Raw genomic sequence first — 18,388 nt, 5'->3', positions numbered from 1 at the left:
CATTACTGGACTGATATCATGTAGTCTGATCCCGGCATTTAGATCGATTTATGATCGAAGCAAGGGGTTAATGAGAGTGCCGTAAGTTTTGATTTATACTTCAGAATTGGATTTAATTTGATTAAAAGCACACCCACAACACTAAGTGGATGTAACGCACGTGATCAGGCTGTAACTATATTCCTCACACTGTGTTTACATTTTTTCATTCGCTTTGTGATATACAGTGAATAAAACTCCAGTTACATCCAAGTTCCATCTATTTCACCTCGTCTCATTAATAGGAGAATAGGACACGACTCCCATGCAATCTCTGCGTTTCGTGTTCTTTATTTCACTGTGATGACCGGAAGGTTTGCAGTGGAAGTGTCTTTGCTAGATGAGTGTTAGCGAAAAGGAGAAGTCTTTATTCAACTTCCTTAACATCGTCTTCACTATAAACAATCTGCAATGACATTAGAAACTTATGACCAATTCAGTCAACTCAAGTGGAATTATTTGAAAACTATGGGAGACTATGAAAATATTTGGCAAACGTCTTCTTACTGAAGCTCATAAATACCTATGTCATATGTGCATATGTGATATTGCTTTTTCCAAATAAAAAGAAAATATTTGGCAAACGTAACAAAATGAGTCTGTCTGCCTGTTGCTAATGTTGTTTTATGCAACCGAGGTGATACACTGATTATACAAAACGTTGGTATCACCTTCTGAACAGAGTTACGATCACTGTTCCACAATTAATCTGCCTTTTAACCTGATTAACCTGAATGTTGAACTCCTTTCACCTCATTGGCTGAAATGTTGATGAAGCTCAAACTGTCACTCATAACAAGCTCTGAATAACATCAGCTGGACTCCTAAAATGCACAGGGCATGTAATTTCATCATCGGTGGCTCCCATGGGAATCAAACCCCTCTTGACGGTGTTACTGCCGTGCTCGTGCCATTGAACGGTGCTGTGTATGACTTGCTAATAGGTTGTCTGCTCCAGCAATATTCCTCATGGCACTGGGATGGAACAAATAGGACACAAGGGACAATGGACACATTGTTCCATCTATTATGCAACTGACCCGTTCAAACTCCCTTTCAGGAAAAAGCTGTAACAGTCGAAGTGTAAGGTTTAGGTGTCTATTGACGAACAGACGAAACCAGTGAAGAAAGGGGAAACGTGATGCATGTTTTAAGAAGACAAGGAGGAATTGTACTGTAACCAACTGGAGCATCCTGGCTCAAGTTACACACATGTCATCTAATGAATGAACTAAGAACTTAGCATTGGAAGCCTGCATTTTCATTATCTTACCAGTCCATTTAGGTAGCTAGCTCGTTTGCAGATATCGGGCTGAAAATGCAGCCTACCTGGGCTGCTGCTGCCTAGTAAATGGAACAAAGCCTTGCTTTGGTGTGAGCCAGTCCCCCCTCCCATCAGTCTTTGCAACTCCACTAGGGAAAGGGATGTTGATCTGTCTCCCAGTCTGACCATTCGTTCTTACACAAGGCAGAGTTAACGTTAGTTATGTAACACATGTCGGTAGTTCCAAAATCCCAACACTAGTTTGCTAGCAAGCAAAGTAAAACAAGCGATGTAGTCTGAGAACAGCTGCCACTTATTGTCACATAACTGATCAACTTTGACAAATGAGTTGATTTCAATAAAATACCACCAGAAATGTTCCTTTTCCATCCTTTATCAATCCAGAACCGAGCAACTGGCTAGCCGTTTTATATCCATAGTTCCATACTCTGACCGTCTGACTTGCTCATCCGCTGTGAATGGAACCATTGATCTATAAAGAAACATCTTTTGCATTTGCACTTGGAAATTGTGTATTTGGCAGCTGAAATATAAAAAAAAATATTTGGGGAAGAACTCACAGACCCCCTTTACAGCTTGCCTCTCTGACTGTTAAGAGTCCTCCAGTAAAATCTGCCCATTTGCAGCACTGACAGCTTTTCTTGTGCTTTAAATAGGATGCCTTGTGTTTTTGTTTGAGAGGCTAAGCCCACCCTAAGGTGAAATACCAAAACCACTCCTGGTAAGAACTTAAATATTTCCAGTGTCCAAAAATAATCCAGAATCCCTGGCCATTGCTCCGGGCTTGAGACTGGTTAAACAGTTACACAATGCACCATTTGCCTCCAGTGTGTTAAGGTTTCGTGACACACTGATACTACTTATCAGCTTATGAGTCAGTTTATTGTGCTTAAATTAGCCTGTCACACCTTGACGATTTTCATAATAAATATTTGAAACTCTTCTGTCCACATTATTAAAGGTTTTTTTAATAATCTTGGATTCTCATGTGATTATGTAATGAAAGGACCGAATGAGTGATGTAGAGTACGTCAATACAACAGATGAATGATTTACGGTTTTGTTTGTCAAGTAAAACCCAGAAACAGGAGTCGAGTAACTGACAGGCCATAATGAGAAAAAGATGGCTTTTTAATGTGGAAAGTAAGGAACCATCACTTGAAAAAGGTGACATCTACTCTTACATAACATCGGCAGTTTATGTAACACTTACAAGGTAACTGAAGTCTGTACGCTGACAAAACAATTTCAATTATGAGCAACTGCCTCTAATAAGGCCACCTGGACCTCAGCCAGGGCTTTCAAACTCTAATTACACCCAGAGATCAACATTTGAGATGTAGGAGTGGCACCTGGAAGTTATGAACCACAGGACAATATAACTCTTTTGACTTCGATGTCAGGTTATCTCATCGGTGAGGCACCTTTTCTTTGAAACGGGTCATAAAGGGAGTTGCATTTTACTTTTACACCAACACTGGCACATACTTCCTCCTGTGAAATCTAGCCCTGTTTTATGATTTCCAGTTGGTACAATGTCTTATACTCATCTATTTCTGATTGAAACATTATTAAATAAATAGGATATTACTGTTGCCTGTTGTAAATATATAAATATATACTGTACAAGCTCAAATCCCCTGTTTCAGTGTAATCCACTGTAATCAGTGTTGTCCAGGACATTTTCAGTCAAAGTATATGTTTATTGCTGTGGGTGCGGCCAGATGTAAGCTGGGTGCTACATATTAAGTGAAGCAAATGAAGAAAATAAAGAACAGTGGTATAAAATGTGGCAGAGAAGTATGGACAAGCATCATTTTATTTTTCAAACTGAAAAATCTTGTTTGATGCTTCTGATGCCTCCGCTTCAACTTGAAGCTGGGTACCGTTTCATGACAGCTCATCATGATGAGTGACAGGTGCTGGGATGGGAGTTTGATCATCTGAGTTTAAGACTAGAAACACACCACCGACTCAAGGTGAAACGCTGCATGTGGTTGCTTTCATTTTGAATTTCAAGCTGCTCAGTGCACCACAACTGTAGCCACCAAAGACAAGACAAGAAGCGTCATAACGGTAACATTTGTACATTTAAACTTACGTAACATTTGTACATTTATTGAGAAATGTTGAAGTCTGTAATGGCGCAGATTGTGATTCTCAAACTAATGTAATGAGTTCAGCCGTGTTCAGGCCAACATTAGCACTGCATGAAAAGAAATGCAACTTCCACATTCACTACAGTGTGAGTTGACACAAATGTGGGCTCCTGCAAAAAAGTGCAATGTCATCCTTCAAAAATATTTAAGCTGGCATAACTCAACATCCAGCGTCGACCAATCAAATACATACAAGCGGACATTACAGGTAGGTCACCTTGTAATGTCAGCAGCGTCATTCTACATTATCAATTGTTGAGGATAAAATGATTGTCATGCTGAGAACTTTCCACAGTTGTGAAATGTGCCTCATATCATTAGTGCAGTGTTTTGGCATCTGATTAGCCTCCAGACTCGTGGAGGTATTACTCAAACTGGACTGCCTGGATCAACAACTATTTCACCATCTCACCTGTATCTGTAGCAACACGTCTCCACTAAAGCAGCCCATTGGTTAGTGGTTATTTCTGGTCTGTATTGGATGTTAATTACCTCTTGGTGTATTTATGATTGATCCTGACAGGCCAATACAAAAGACATTGTGTGTATGCTTGGCTTTACCCGTCTGTGTATGCAAAACACACACTGGAATATTTTAAATAGTCACTTGTAAATGCAGAAACATGAAGAGCTATTTGCAAACAATGACAAATTCTTATATGGGAAATAAGGGATGTAAATCCAGAGTTTTGTCTCTCACCATAAATAAATAAAAACAATGTTCTCATTCTCTCAGATAAAATCATATACGTACAAAAAACACGCAGACAGACACACAAAAAACTAGAGTTACCGAGTCTTCTGGAGGTCTTTGTATCTTGATCCACTCTACTGATGGCCCCTTCACCTGCAGAAATCTGTGGAAAAGATTCTTGAAGCCCTCAAAGTCTTTCTTGGACACCTGAAAAACACAAGGATTTTATTTGAACCTTCATTCATCCCCAAAAGGCAGGCTGAGATTCGCTAACGCAATCTCTAACGCAGTACTGTCCAATCACAGTCTAGATTCACTTGTCTGCGCGGATAAAACATGTACTAATTGCTTCTCAAAGTGCACAGATTATCTACATGGTTTCTCTAATTGAGTGCAGTTTAAAAAGCTGCTAGAAAAGCTGCACAGCTCACACAGTGGCCTCTTTGAAACCCTTTTACTTTTTAAAAATGTTGATATATTGAAAACAGTTTGGCATCAGCGATTCCCACTGTGTTTTTCAAACACAAAGTCAAGAAAATATCGGACTTATCCTTCGAAGCTCTTATTTTATATTCCTTTGGCTGTACTTTACTACTCCTCACTTTCTTATAATGGTGATCTAGGAGCTGGAACTTCTACTGCTACACTTATGGAAATTCATAAAGGATAAAACAGTCCGCTGGAGGCCTCAAATGTAAAATGTGGTTTTGATTATATGGAATTACACAGTGAGACATGAGGTTTAGCCTACTTTAAAATGCTTGCTGAAGCCACTGCAGTGAAGTGTTTATTGAGTGAGAAATTACACAATGAAATGGAAGCACTAAGCAATATGTGAAGCTGCTGAACGAGCTCTACTGCACATCATCTGGCATATTTGATTATGATGATTATACCATCGATAATTATAGAACTACCTTTGTTCACTTGGGAAAACAATCATTTCCAAGTACTGGTATCGACACTGATAATCTCATACGACATATGCTGTAGTTACCAGATCACCATGCAATAAAACCTTATCACTTAACCACATTTTATCTCTACGCTAGATGAGATATAAAGTAATACTCATTCATTTTATGTATAAATATTGAATGTATGTTTTTGACAAGATGTAGGTAATGTATGTGCACACTACAAATTCCGGATAAAACATCATCAGGATGTGTCATTTTAAACATGGTGATCCTCCAGACTGTGTTATTAGGTTAAGTTATTTAAGATGAGATGATTTTATAAACCACTTTAATTATCTCCATGATTTTGTGATTTGCATTTTCTGCATTTGTATCTTATGAGTTTTTAATATTCTTTAACAAAATTAGATGAAAAAAAGGACAAAAAAACATTTAAGGCATTGGAAATTGTAAATAATTGATTACAAATGTGTATTAAAAACAAGAAACAAACCCAAAAAAATAATCTATTCCTGGAGGGTAAGCAAAATAAATAACCATGTAAGGCCCCATTCAATTCATAACTAAGAATGTGTGTGTACATGTGTATGTGGCTTTGCTTTGCTTGCATAACTGTTAGCTTACTGAAAGCACAAAAGCTTTTTCTGTGAACACACTTGAGTGAAGTGTGTATGAAGTACTGGGCACGCCTGTGTGTGACTGACTGTCCCCTCTGACCCTTTTGATTCTGTGTGTATCATTCCATCTCTTGTGGTTGCTGGTAGTGTGAGAGTGCCTGGTTAATATCTGGGAGGCAACTGCCAAACCCTGTGTGTGTGTGTGTGTGTGTCTGTCTCTCAAGGTCTATGATTGTTTTAAAGAAAACAGATGAAATAATGGTCAGTCTAGCTTTCTGGCTGCTGTTCATGGGACTGTTTTGGTTTTGATTAATTTGCTGCTGTGGGCTAAGACGTTTCTACTCCCAACACCAGAATTCATTTTGGGCTACCAGGACAAGGGTCTCAGTTGTGCTGGAAGTCACTAATGACGCACTGCAATTTTATGACATATACTTTATGTATGTATGTATGTGTCTGTAAGCATGTAGGTGGAACCCTCATTGGCACTGTGCCACAGTATGTGTCACTTTTGTGTTTTCCCAGTGTTTGTGTGCGACCCCAACTGCCCTCTAAATCACAACCAGATGGTAGGAGAGAAACAGAGGGAGGGAGAACCAGAGAGAGAGAGCGAGAGCGAGAGTGTGTTAGTGTACCTCTCTCTCGGCGCCTGTGGTGGTGTCCAGCAGTTTCTCCAACTCGGCGTGCATGGAGCTCTCCAGCTGCTGCCGCATCATTTCCTGGAACTGTGCCATCCCTCCTTTGGCCACTCCTTTACTCAGACCTGGACAGGCAAGAGAGTGGAAGATGGGAGACAGGTTTTTACACTGCTGCAACATACTTGAATTCTATCATATTCAAAATGATTCATACCTCCACCTTTAGTCATTTTATTAACTCAAACCATCTGTTTTAGCCTTGTCTGCCACTGAACAAAGCTATAAAAGATAGTTTTTGTGTGTTGAATTACTGAAGGTCAACTAGTATTCTTCTGTTTAAAATTAGACTGATTTTACTACACAGAAGGTAGAAAAATTACAGTCCTAAACCGCAATAATACAGAAAACTGGAGAGCTAGAGCTATTTTGACAATAGATTAATCAATTTTAGTGATTTTTCAAGCAAAAACGCAAAACATTTGATGGTTCCAAGCTCTTAAATGTGAGAAATTGATGTTTTTCTTGGTCTTTCATTATTCTAAATTTATTATTTTTGAGTTTTGGACCGTTGGTTAGACAAAAGGCAATGGATGACATCAGCTTGTGTTCTAGGATTTTGTGATCATCATTTTACGTTGTTTCCTGTTTCATTTTATTACCCGTTATCTTGAGCAAAACAATGCCCTCAAGATTATTATGAGTTTTGCGTACTCTTCTGAGAGTCCTATTCAAGTTCAGAAGCACACAAGACAGTTAAGAATGCAGAGAATTTGACCAAATGAACCTGTTGCGCCTGTTGTTCTCAGGTGTGTGTGATTAATGTTTTGACGAGACCTAACTTGTTTGTTTATTTGCACATTATCAAAAATACAAAAGTTAAAGTTAAATTATAATACAGTTACATCATACAGGTATGTGCTTTCGTGTGGCTGCCCTTGAAGAGTAATGAGTAAAATGTTGAATCTCATGGTGTGAAAATATAATACTAACAGAACTGACATTAACACATACTGCATGACGCTGGATGATATCAACAAACACACATACCATACTATTTATGACCAAGTAGCTTAATAGGACCATTTATCTGCAATAGGAGAGAGAGAGCGTGAGAGTCACCACATGACTCTTTATGATGCGTGGTATTTGATACCCTAAAGATTGTTGTCATTTTGTCTTTAAGCTCTCTTCTCATTTGTTTAGCAAAGCAGCACAATGAGCGAGTAACCTTACTACAGAATCATTCACTGCCGCTGGGACACAGCCAAAACACGACAACAGGAAACTAACCTTCCTGGTTAAATGTGACAAGACAAATCCCATGTCATCACAGACTGACAACTGCAGCAGAAGGAAATAAGAAGGATTCGCAGTACACCAGCGTTTCACAATCCCTGGTTAAGCTTTTGGTTAATGTATTTTAAGATTTTAGAGAGACTTTCACCTTTTGTCAGCAAGGACAGATAAAAACCAGGCGACGGCTAACTGCCGTGACTGTGTTAAGTCTAGATGATCCATAATCAATAGATTAATGACAGCATTTTAGAAGCTGTATCCACTAATACTAATCTACTAATCGTTTTGTCTATGACATGTTGAAGTAATGACAAATGCCCATAACAAGTTTCTAGATTGCACTTTTTACCTCATAATCCATTTCAATGATTTACTGATTATCAAAATTACTGTCGGCCAGTTGATTAATTGAGCAAATCAACTTGTCATCTCTGTAGGTAGGTAGTTAATTTGACAGCTAACCAACCATCACTTGGAGGTCCTGTTTCTGCTTCTAAAGACCTAAAGGTAATAGTGGAGTGGTTTCAAAATGTAGGAAATAATTGGCAACTGTGCCCAGAAATCGGCTGTCATTAGTACATGAACTGGCACATTTGGTTTGCCAAGAGGGCTGAATGCTGACAGTGAGGTGTAAGTTACTACAGCATAGACAGGGCATGTAATAGGAAAAGTACGGAGACAAAAACACGTAGCTGATGGATTATGAGCCTGAAGGGGTGAAATAAAACCACTGAATAAACTGGACTGAAACTCCATCTGACTGATTGGAATCAATCACAAATATTTAAATTGAATTTGTCAGGTCCAGCATGGTGTTTATTACCCATCTCCATAGCAAGCAAGAGGTGCAGTGTGAAGTTGGCAAGGATGACCGCCATGTGGTGATCACAAAGGATAATATAAAGAAAACTATAATGTGCATTCAATAACTCTTGGTTCTCAGATATCATAGCTTTCATCCTTCACACAAAGGCATCAATCAGTGCTTTGAACTTTGACAGAAATAAAACCGAGCATGGTAGTCACATGTGAAGGATCAGTCAGTATGTGAGGCAAACTTCAAATCCCTGCCAGTTGATTTACCTACTGAAATGAATGAAAACCACTGCAAGCTTGGAAGGCAGGAAGATATGAAAAACAGATTAAATATGTGGTTGGCTTTGGAAAGTGTTTGCCATTAATATGGATGAAAAAACACAGGTATGGTCCTTTAAATCCACTAAAATATTTACCTGTACATCTTAAGTTAAGAGTTGAATATACCCTCCACAACACTACTTACCTTCTACATAAAGTGCCATGTTTCAGCTGCCGAGTAGCGACCAGTTCAGCATTAAATACGGTTAAATAATAAGGTGAATCCAAAATGCATTCACAGTGAAAACCGAGGTGTCATTGAACATACATCCCGTAAATGAATACAAAAGTTTCCTTGAGGTATCCTTAAAGCCAAACTGATCATTCATTCAAAGGTGTACAGCCCTTTAAGTCCATTCACAACTGAGGCTCTGGAGGATGAGACGTCCTGTCTACTTCACGTACTCGCAAAAAAAAGAAAAAGGGAGCAAAAACAAGGACACATTCATGCGATCACACTTAGGAGTTATCTCTCTGGACAGCAGCCAAACGTCGTCAATGAACACGAAAGCTGGGACGAATCTAGCAGGGTCTTTTATTGCTTTCGGTGTGTCTGCCTCTCATTTTCCAGCCCCACTGCTGTAAACCACGTCACAAATCCTGGCTGTGAGTCCCAACCTCTGGTCATGTTTTTCTTTTGCCTCGCCCCCTGACTTCATTTTTATAACCTTATTGCCAAAGAGTCGGTGGTTTTCAGCCCCCTTTTTTTTAAACACCAGAATCCGCTTACACTGCCAACAAACATCCAGTCAATTATTAACCGGTGAGATGCACACTAGTGAGTCCATCCGCATGACCTGCCTGACGGGGAACTTCAGAGGCTAGAGGCTGCGGAAATGAATGGATGATGGATGGACGGACAGATTGGGACGGTATGTACTCGAGAAACAATGAATATTATATATACGCTGCCTACAGTGTACACCCTTGACAGACATAAAGACAACACATGTCAACGGGGGTACTGTGAACACCACACGAGACAAAACGGCTGTTTTCGATACGTTTCTAAAGAACAACCGTTGGGCTACGCAGTAAGCTAACTTGAAGGCACGAGCCTCAACGCCACTCGCTTGGGAAAACGGAATAATGTCAAGAGCCAAAGTGATTAAATGTTCATAGATTTAAAGCCATTTTCTTACTGTGTGACTGTAGGATGCTGGCGGAAGAAAAGTCGATGGGGTCGGCCTGGTCCTGCGGGTCTGAAGGACCACAATAATCCCGCAGAGGAAACAGCGGGGTACACACAATATGTGGGTTTTGTTTTTTGAACAGGTTTTCACTTTAAAACACCGGGCTTCTGTTTCCCTTCGACATCGCTGAACAAAAATCACAACACAGTAAATTTTTTTTAAAAAGAACTCAAAAACGGTGATTAGTTTGAAGATATTTTACACTACAGTGCCATTCCGGGCAGCGGCGAATGGGAACGTTGCAGGAGGATGGCAGCCAATGAAAAAGCTGTTTGCATGTGACGCAGATTTGACTGCCAATAGATTTCTGCGACGTGCGAAATGGTTTTTGACAATTCCGGGTTAAGAAATGCTCTAAATTATGGAAATTGAAAACACCAAAAAGCCCACATCTTCGTACTGACCTTGGTATTTGAGTTTTTAAAGTACCAGTTCATCTTTTGAAGTACATCCAAATATTTTATAATGAGTGGTATCGAACTGGCTGGGCAGCAGTCAACATTCCACTAGATACACCAGATTTACCCATAGGCTTTACCCCATTCATGTTGGAATAGTGAATGTTATTGGTAGAAACGTGCCCTTTCATGATTGAACGTTTTTAATCAACGACAAACACATGAGACACATGCTAGTTCAACTAACTACAGATGTTACGTAATCATTCCTCATGCTGCTGGGAAGGAGGGAAAAAAATAGGAAATACTGCCCCTGCCTGGTGAAACTGTGGCATTGCGTACAGCTTCTACTGCACAATGTTCTACACGTTAACTGTCTGCAGTACCTTTCATCAGGACTGGACAATACGGGTAACAATACGTGTGTGTATGTGATCAAATCCTGGGTTTGTTTAAAATATTGAGCATCGTGATACACAATTTTGTTGTTTAAATGAATGTATCCAAGTGCTATCTTTCCAGTCTTGTATATTGTTTTGATTATATTAGTAACTGTAGTACAGAGTCCAAGACACATATTCCCACAAGATCAATAAAGTACATTCTATTCTTCTATCACAGGGGTGATACAGAAAAACCATTCACATTCATACCTACGGCCAATTTAGAGTCACCAATTCACTTAACATGCATGTCACTGTGACTGTGGGAGGAAACACACACACAGGCACATGGAAAACATCCACACAGAATGTTGGTAAAGTTGAACCCTGGACCTTCTTGCCATGAGTTGACAATGCTAACCACTCAGCCCCTATGCCATCTAAATCTAGAAGTATGGCAACTGGTAACTACATTGTCCCTATGTGCTTGGCTGTAAGATGTCAAACACACTTGGAAAACAAATGTAAATGTCAAAAAACACTATAAACTACATTGTTTACATTTTTATTGTTTCTGGAAAGTTATCCATTCCAGTGTTTTAGGACTTAATGCATCATTGACTATATGTAACAACCATCCATGTTTCACTTACCCCCAGAGAAAAATGATTGGAAAATAGCTGGTAATAAATTTGGTGGACTTTCAGTAAACACTTTATACTTAAGGTGGAGGTATACTTGTGCGCCATGGTGTACAGTGGCCCTGCTGTGGGTGTTTGGTGTCTAATGAAGGAGACTAATGCCGTACAATCATTTACAGCCAGAATAAACCTGGTTACCTTCTTTTTTTCCACACTTTGCGATAGACGGCACCGATCAGAGCAAGTGGAAGTTGTGCATGGCTTTGCCAGATCACAGAATATGTCTGGTGATACAAAGGAGACAATAACTGAGCTTTTCCTTAACTTGTACAATGCTGTCTTCACTCTATCTACCAGTATCAAAAACTTGTGAAAGAATACACAAGCAACCCAAGAACTGTCTCCATTTGGCATCGCCATAGCTGTACATTTTTGAAACAGTGCACCATAGCATAGCTAAAGCTATTGTGGCCATGTGCATAGGCTAATTTCTACACCGTGGCTTCCCAACGCACAAGTATAAATCCAACTTTACACTCAAACACTGACTCACACACTCTCTCTCACACACACAGAAATGCAGGGGTTGCTGGAGTGCTTTATCACAGGCGTGCATCTGGAGTTTTGGGGCGGTCTAAGTGCCGGTTGGGTGGCTTTGCAGGGTCTAGTCATACTCCCAGGAAAGCCACAGCTGTGTCTCTCTCGTCCATCAGTTCTGCTGCTGTGGCATCCATCTTTGCTTGGGAAAAGGTGTTGATGGCCAGGCCCTCCACCATCTTCCAGGTTTTGTCCTTAGGAAACAGTATACTTTCATAAGTTGTGGAACATATTTTGAGGACAAACACAATGTAGTTTATTGATAGCTATTAGTTGAATTCAAAACATACTGTAGGCTGCTAGAGGAGTGAACACAAGATTAGATCAGTCTCACCTTGATCTGGACAGGGAATGAGTAGATGAGGTCTCCTGGGACGCCATAGGTGTTGCCAGAGGAGTAAACACCCATGGAGATGAACTCACCCTGAAAAAAAGAAACTGGTTAAAACCTAATTTTAACTACCAGTTAGCCAATAGCCAATAGCCTGAATAAATATAAAAAATATACACACTCAGTGAAATTTACTAACAACCTGAAAAAAACAGAGTTGCATACTAGATTCTGTCTCCCTTAGTTTTCATTTCCCCATTAACATATCACAAAAATAACGGAGTATAGTCTCCTCTATTGTTGTAATAACGTAAAAGCCATTTGTTGACAGAATGTGAGAACATGCAGACATTCCCGCATCATAACTACGGTATATATAAATATGGCCTTTACCTCGGCGGTGCCGGTCCAGATGTCTCTCATGTGGTCACAGATGGCCTTGGCTGCAGACATGGCGCTGGACAGCTTCCTGGCCTTAATGACTGCAGCGCCTCTCTGCTGCACTGTCTGCAATAATAGAACATGGACCATTACATGAAAATGCAGTGGCAGTGAAGAGGAATGTGAGCAGAACTGAGCATTTAGGGTTGGCTTGCGTTATTTAGTTGAGCAGCCAGTTTTGGATTCATTTGTCAAGGTTTTGAGATAAAGGCTGAAGGCTGAAATATCTGCAGCGGCTATCTCTGGTGCCCAAAGTATCAAAAAGTTACTTTTGAAAAACTAAACAGCAATTTGTGTTTTTGAAACACGTCTTTGTCATTTTCAGTCCTTTGAAATTAATAAAAATCAGATTCAACTACTTATCATTGAAAAACACTGCAGATGTTTTGAGACCAATGTTTCAGTTTTTTACCTCAATGACTTCTCTTGTCAAATATACCTCCTGCATTTGATTTCTTGATTAAAAAAAAAAAAAAAATCCATCTAGAATTTTCTGTAAAAAGTGAACATATTTTTACCATGTGTGATTTTCTTCTACTTTAGCAGACCTGGGAAGCGTAACTTTCGTATATTGTGCATTTTTGAGTGGCTGACACAGGAGCCGTGTATAAAAACAAAACGGTATCTCACAGTCCAATAGATTACAGTATATCTTCTTTAACTCACGGAAATGAAATCTCCTTTCAGCCAGGCATCATCCTTGACTGCATCAAAGCAGGCGAGCTCGCTACCAGACATGTTGACCAAACAGTGATGTACGTCGGGGTACTGAGTGGACGAGTGATTGCCCCAGATGATCACATTCCTCACATGGGTGGCAGGAACGCCACAGCGCATCGCCACCTACAGGACCGGAGCATAAAGGACAGGAAGCTAATTCAGGTTTCACGATCAGCTCAGACAAAAAAACTAGGTGGCAGCTAAAAGTCTGTGAGTCTAATTTGTAAAGGAAAGTGTGAATAGAGCAGTACAAAAAGGGGGTCTAACAGGAACGCACCTGAGAGCGAGCCCTGTTGTGGTCCAGACGGGTGAGGCAGGAGAAATTCTCTTTGGGGATGGAGGGAGCAGACTTGGCTGCAATCAGACAGTTGGTGTTGGCAGGGTTTCCCACAACCAGCACCTGAAAACATACACACACACACACTTTAAAATACAACCCGAGTGACTCATCTGATCTAACACAACGTAAACTCCTTATTGTAACAGATCAATAACAGCTCACTAATGGTCCTATGCACTTCCTTGGGATAGATTTGCTCCATTTCAAAGCAGCTGTAGGTTTTATATCTTATTCTTACCAGAGTGGAGACACTCTGTTGTTAAAAAAGCAAAACTTGTAGCATGCTTAATATCATAAAAAAGGGCCAAAAGATTAAGCATTGGACAATAAACTGTAGGAATATCGCCATGTCTGCCAACATGAGGGCTCTGAACAAAGAGAATCAAGCCAGCACAAGCACAGTAACACCAAGTGATTAACTATGGGGGACATTTCTGCATCCTTGAAAACAATGTAACACAAGCAATTTAGCCAGAAGCAGAATAGTTTCACTCAGCAGCCTTCGACACAAGCAGAAAAGGAGGGGTGTGGACATGTCAGTAACTTCGCACGCCATTGCATGTCTATTAAGTCCTGTGTCATTACCTTGACAGTCTTCTTGGCGTACTTCTCCAGGGCTGATCCCTGGCTCTTGAAGATGGCCACGTTGGCTTTGAGCAGGTCCTTCCTCTCCATGCCCTCCTTCCTGGGCATGGAGCCCACCAAGATGGCTGCGTCCAGGTCCTTGAAGGCCACTTCCTCCTTGTCAGTGGGGACAATGTCTGTGGAAAGAGAACATTTATTTTATTTAGAACTGGTGCTGGTTGAATATATTTATATACACCGTATATGATTCCTTGACATTTTCCATCTAAAAACAGTGCTTTGCCACATGGCAACAGGTTCATAGGGTACCATTTATTCCTTCAAATGTCAACTTTAGGGTGACATTTGATGAACATTTGGCTGTAACTACCAACTTTCCCTTACACTGACATGAATTTTGTTCTTCTGTGTTTATTTACAATCTCCAAGCCCTCAAGCAATTTTGGGGGCAGATTTCCATTTGACTGGAACCAAGTAGATAGTGTATGTTCGTAATGATCCTTTGTGTAACCGGTATTAGTGCCGTCTCTTGGCCAGGTCACCACTGTAATACAGAAACATGTTCTCAGCTGGAATTCCTGACAGAGGTCAACTGAACACTAAACTTGTTCATACACTAAAACAAGAGTACAGAGGACACAGAGTACACAGCTTAAGTCTTGTCTGTCCATGTAGTCTATCTGACAATTCATCACTATGACAATTCCCATCTTAAATAGTTTGAAACCAAACTTAATGGAAGGTTTTTCATCCTTTCTAATAATCATACACACGAACAATTTTGAGAAATTTATTTTGGACATATCACACGTGTGACCAGTATTGTAGTGTACGGCTGGGCCCATCTCAGTCCATGAAGCGTTGTCTTTGCAGCACAGTTGGTTAATACAGGGGCCTCTCACAGCCCCTGTCCAAACAAAGCAAAGGACAGCACCATTTCAAAGGAAAAATTCCAGGTCACAATGGAGATGGCACATAATGGCGCCTCACGACTGATGTCATGACTGCGGTTACAGTGATGACACCGAAAAACCTAATGGAAAGTCCCAACGGTCTTGAAATTCTTACAGTGACGCATATTTGGTCCTCAGAGTAAAAGGCATTTGATCAAATTTCCAAACCAAGAAAAATGTAGGAGACATTTAGGAGAGCTACATAGCTGTCCAAAGCTGAAACAGCTCCCAGCAGGTGGTGAGGTGTAGAAATATATAAAGCAGAGTGTTGATTTCAACTAACAACAGGCTTCTTCAATGATGTCAAATTATTCAAAAATCTTGTGGCTGATTTTGTGTGTGATAAGCGCTCCATCAACAAAACTGCCACAAAAAACAAGATCTCACAATATACACTTAATTGAAAACAAGGAGATAAAGTACATCTGCAAGACTTATTATTTGGGATGCAGCAACAATAATTTGTCCATCCATTACTGTGCATATTCAATGATTAAAAATCCTTGATGTTGTGGCTAAGTGGCGCAACTTGTGTAAAAAGAGATTTTGATTTTGAGATGCTTAATAAATACAGCACTTGCTCCTTCTATTCAACATGTGTGTTTTCTCTGTAGCAATTAGCAGAACATCACATTAAAAGTGTCAGAGTAGAAATGTATTCTTCCCTAGGGCCAAACATGCAGAAGTTGTACGTAAAGCACTTTAAATAAAACTGCCCACTGCATGTTTACACAAGTATCTCCTTAAAATTACAGTTGCCTCACTGACATTTAGAGGCTCCAGAAAGCTGAAGACAGAGGCCAGAGGTGTGGCCAGAGTGTTACATTATTATTAACATGAAATGCTGTGCACAAACATGACAGCATCAAAAGCAAGACAATCATCTACAATACATTAATATTTGTCTAAATGAACAGGAAATCAGAACCCTAAAACAGCAATATCATATACACTATTATATAATATACATTATACACAGTATTATGGATAGATTTTAATATTACAGACAGTGTGTGTATACTCTACCTTTTAAAAAACAAACATGTACATACGTGCTACCATTAAAGTTGAAAAAAGGGTTAACCCTAAACTGGACGTCCAAGAAAACACCTGTTTTAGAGGATGAATACATATCTGCCTCAGAGTCAGTGTGTCAATAAGAATCAAAACAATATATCATGTTATTTTATGATTCAGTCAATTATTTTTCCCACCCTAAAATAGTTACCTTTCAGAAGTGGGAGGGCACAGTCCTGCAGCTCCATGACAACACCTTCCAGGACTGGCAACATGGGAGTGATGTCCAAAAGGAGCAAGATGACAGGCTGACAGAAGGAGGAGGGAAAGAAGTAGGCAGTGGGACGAATGGTATGAAATGAATAAAACATGTGGAACTGAATTTAAATGCATTCAAATCATAATTCCCACGTATAATGACATGACAGTGGGGGACTTAGTTGTCTCTGGAACAGAGTGTGAAGGCCTAAGCCATGTGGCTCACTGACTGTGCTGTGTGCCAAATGGATCAAGTGGTTTAAAGTTGGCCTAAGACTCTTGGCACAAGATCCATTTCATTGACTTCAAGGACAATCCTGGCTCGTCCCCGGGCACATGCATGAGCAAGTGCAATCTGATCAATTCCCACAGGAACAACATCTGTTGAATGTCACCCCCAGATATGACCTGGAAAACTTGTCATATTCACAGCTGTTTACTGGGGGTTGAGAGTATCATATGCATGTCTGGTGACACTGCCCTTGCACTGCCTAATGAGATAATGGAATTGAGTGCGTTATGTGAGCAAGACAAAGCCCTTTTTTTTTTACCTGATCTTTGCCAAAGACATCTCCCTTGGCAATGCTGAACAACAGGGAATAGGCAATCTGCCCAGCAGCGCCGGTCACCAGAACTCTAATAGGCTCAGCCTGCAAGACACAAGGCAAAGAACACTGCTGTTAGTACTATTAGCATTGATTTCACTACGAGGACAAGTATGAAAGTGACAGTTTAGTTGTCCAGCGCACGTGGGTGTCTATTTTTGACAACAGGATTTACTAAAGCAGGGGGTCAGTTCAAAAATAGACTCTGTGCCTTCCATACAGGACTCACTGTTACATAACAAAACCAGGATACACTTAGGTTACCAAGTTCATCGCCATCTTTACCATTCACTCAACACCATTCATTCAATCCCCGAAATCACCAAAACTAGCCAAGTAGCAATCAAATAAAGCGTTACATGAACATGACACGAGGGCTGACTGAATTTTTAAACAAAATAAACGTCCTACGTCGTGCCGTCAGCCAGACTACTGTATAAGTATCGTCAAATTCAATTTGCATCGCTAACTTTGACGAACTTTGGCAAACTTTGTGAATTGCTTATTGGATAAATGGGGATATCGGCGACTTTATCTTCGTTATAACGCATTATTGAATAAGGAATAGCCGATATATTTGCTCTACTCACCATGTTCATACGGTAGCTTGGGCTGCTGTCTCTCCCACGTCTCGCTCAATCCGCCCGGAGGTCACTCCTATTTAAGTCCTCAGTCGATCACGACACTTGTAACAGTCAGACGGCAGATTGAAGATCCAGGAAATTGTAGTTTCTGATGGTTAATGTAGTCCTGTATCAAAAAGAACAAACTAGTCAACAAGTTAAACCGTGGAACGTTAAATAAAACGTCGCTATCGGTTATATTACTGTTACAGGATATCGCTATTTAATGAGCTAACTGATCGCATTACAGGCTGCTACAGGGTCGCTAATGAGCTAGCTGGTTAGCATAGCCTGTAAAGTACCGCTTGTTGTTGCTTAGCGACCTGTATCCAGCGGCAGCAGAGAGCCAGCTAGCATCGAGAGTACAGTTTGTTAGTTACTTTAGCTTAGCCACTCGTTGGGAGGACAGACAGGAGACCAACATGTATAATTAGATGGACCGAACAGCGACTAATGGCGTTAACCTAAGTTATCCATGTGAAAATAAAGCGGTTAGATGTAAACGTTTTCACAGTAAG

The 18,388-nt window shown here is 40.2% G+C and overlaps 3 protein-coding genes across 4 annotated transcripts in view; 1 reads left to right on the top strand and 2 right to left on the bottom strand.

The window, feature by feature from the left end:
- ugp2b (UDP-glucose pyrophosphorylase 2b) overlaps positions 1–10,044 on the bottom strand; it is a 32,467-nt gene extending 22,423 nt beyond the window's left edge. Inside the window, exons 1-3 of one of the 2 annotated variants that reach the window (XM_070916044.1) lie at positions 9,928–10,044; positions 6,350–6,477; positions 4,277–4,384 (exon numbers count right to left, since the gene is read on the bottom strand). In XM_070916044.1, coding sequence (XP_070772145.1) covers positions 4,277–4,384; positions 6,350–6,448 — 207 coding nt within the window. In that variant the 5' untranslated portion in view covers positions 6,449–6,477; positions 9,928–10,044. Of the gene's footprint in view, positions 1–4,276; positions 4,385–6,349; positions 6,478–8,930; positions 9,036–9,927 lie in introns of those variants that run through there. The other variant, XM_070916043.1, reaches the window with a different exon arrangement.
- The window catches only part of wdpcp (WD repeat containing planar cell polarity effector), an 80,141-nt gene continuing 71,694 nt past the window's right edge, over positions 9,942–18,388 (top strand). The window contains 1 exon segment of the mRNA XM_070916042.1: positions 9,942–10,025. Within this exon segment, the coding sequence (XP_070772143.1) occupies positions 9,942–10,025 (84 nt within the window).
- On the bottom strand, positions 11,309–17,880 carry mdh1ab (malate dehydrogenase 1Ab, NAD (soluble)). Its single transcript, XM_070915552.1, has 9 exons — positions 17,838–17,880; positions 17,194–17,292; positions 16,596–16,692; positions 14,415–14,590; positions 13,767–13,889; positions 13,436–13,612; positions 12,722–12,835; positions 12,332–12,421; positions 11,309–12,191 (listed from the first exon to the last, which is right to left on the bottom strand). Exons 1-9 carry the CDS (start codon positions 17,844–17,846, stop codon positions 12,069–12,071), a joined length of 1,008 nt encoding a protein of 335 aa, XP_070771653.1. The 5' UTR covers positions 17,847–17,880; the 3' UTR covers positions 11,309–12,068.

This window comes from Enoplosus armatus, chromosome 12, assembly GCF_043641665.1.
Source record: "Enoplosus armatus isolate fEnoArm2 chromosome 12, fEnoArm2.hap1, whole genome shotgun sequence".
Lineage (NCBI taxonomy): Eukaryota > Metazoa > Chordata > Actinopteri > Centrarchiformes > Enoplosidae > Enoplosus > Enoplosus armatus.
Note: the sequence above shows the minus strand (reverse complement) of the source record. Positions and strands in the feature narration are given on the sequence as shown.

Coding starts and splice junctions, on each gene's coding strand:
- mdh1ab (XM_070915552.1), bottom strand. Junction 12,836..13,435: donor TGAAAGGAGATTTCATTTCC/GTGAGTTAAAGA, acceptor CTATTATTGCAG/ACAGTGCAGCAGAGAGGCGC. Junction 12,422..12,721: donor TCTGGACCGGCACCGCCGAG/GTAAAGGCCATA, acceptor TCTTTTTTTCAG/GGTGAGTTCATCTCCATGGG.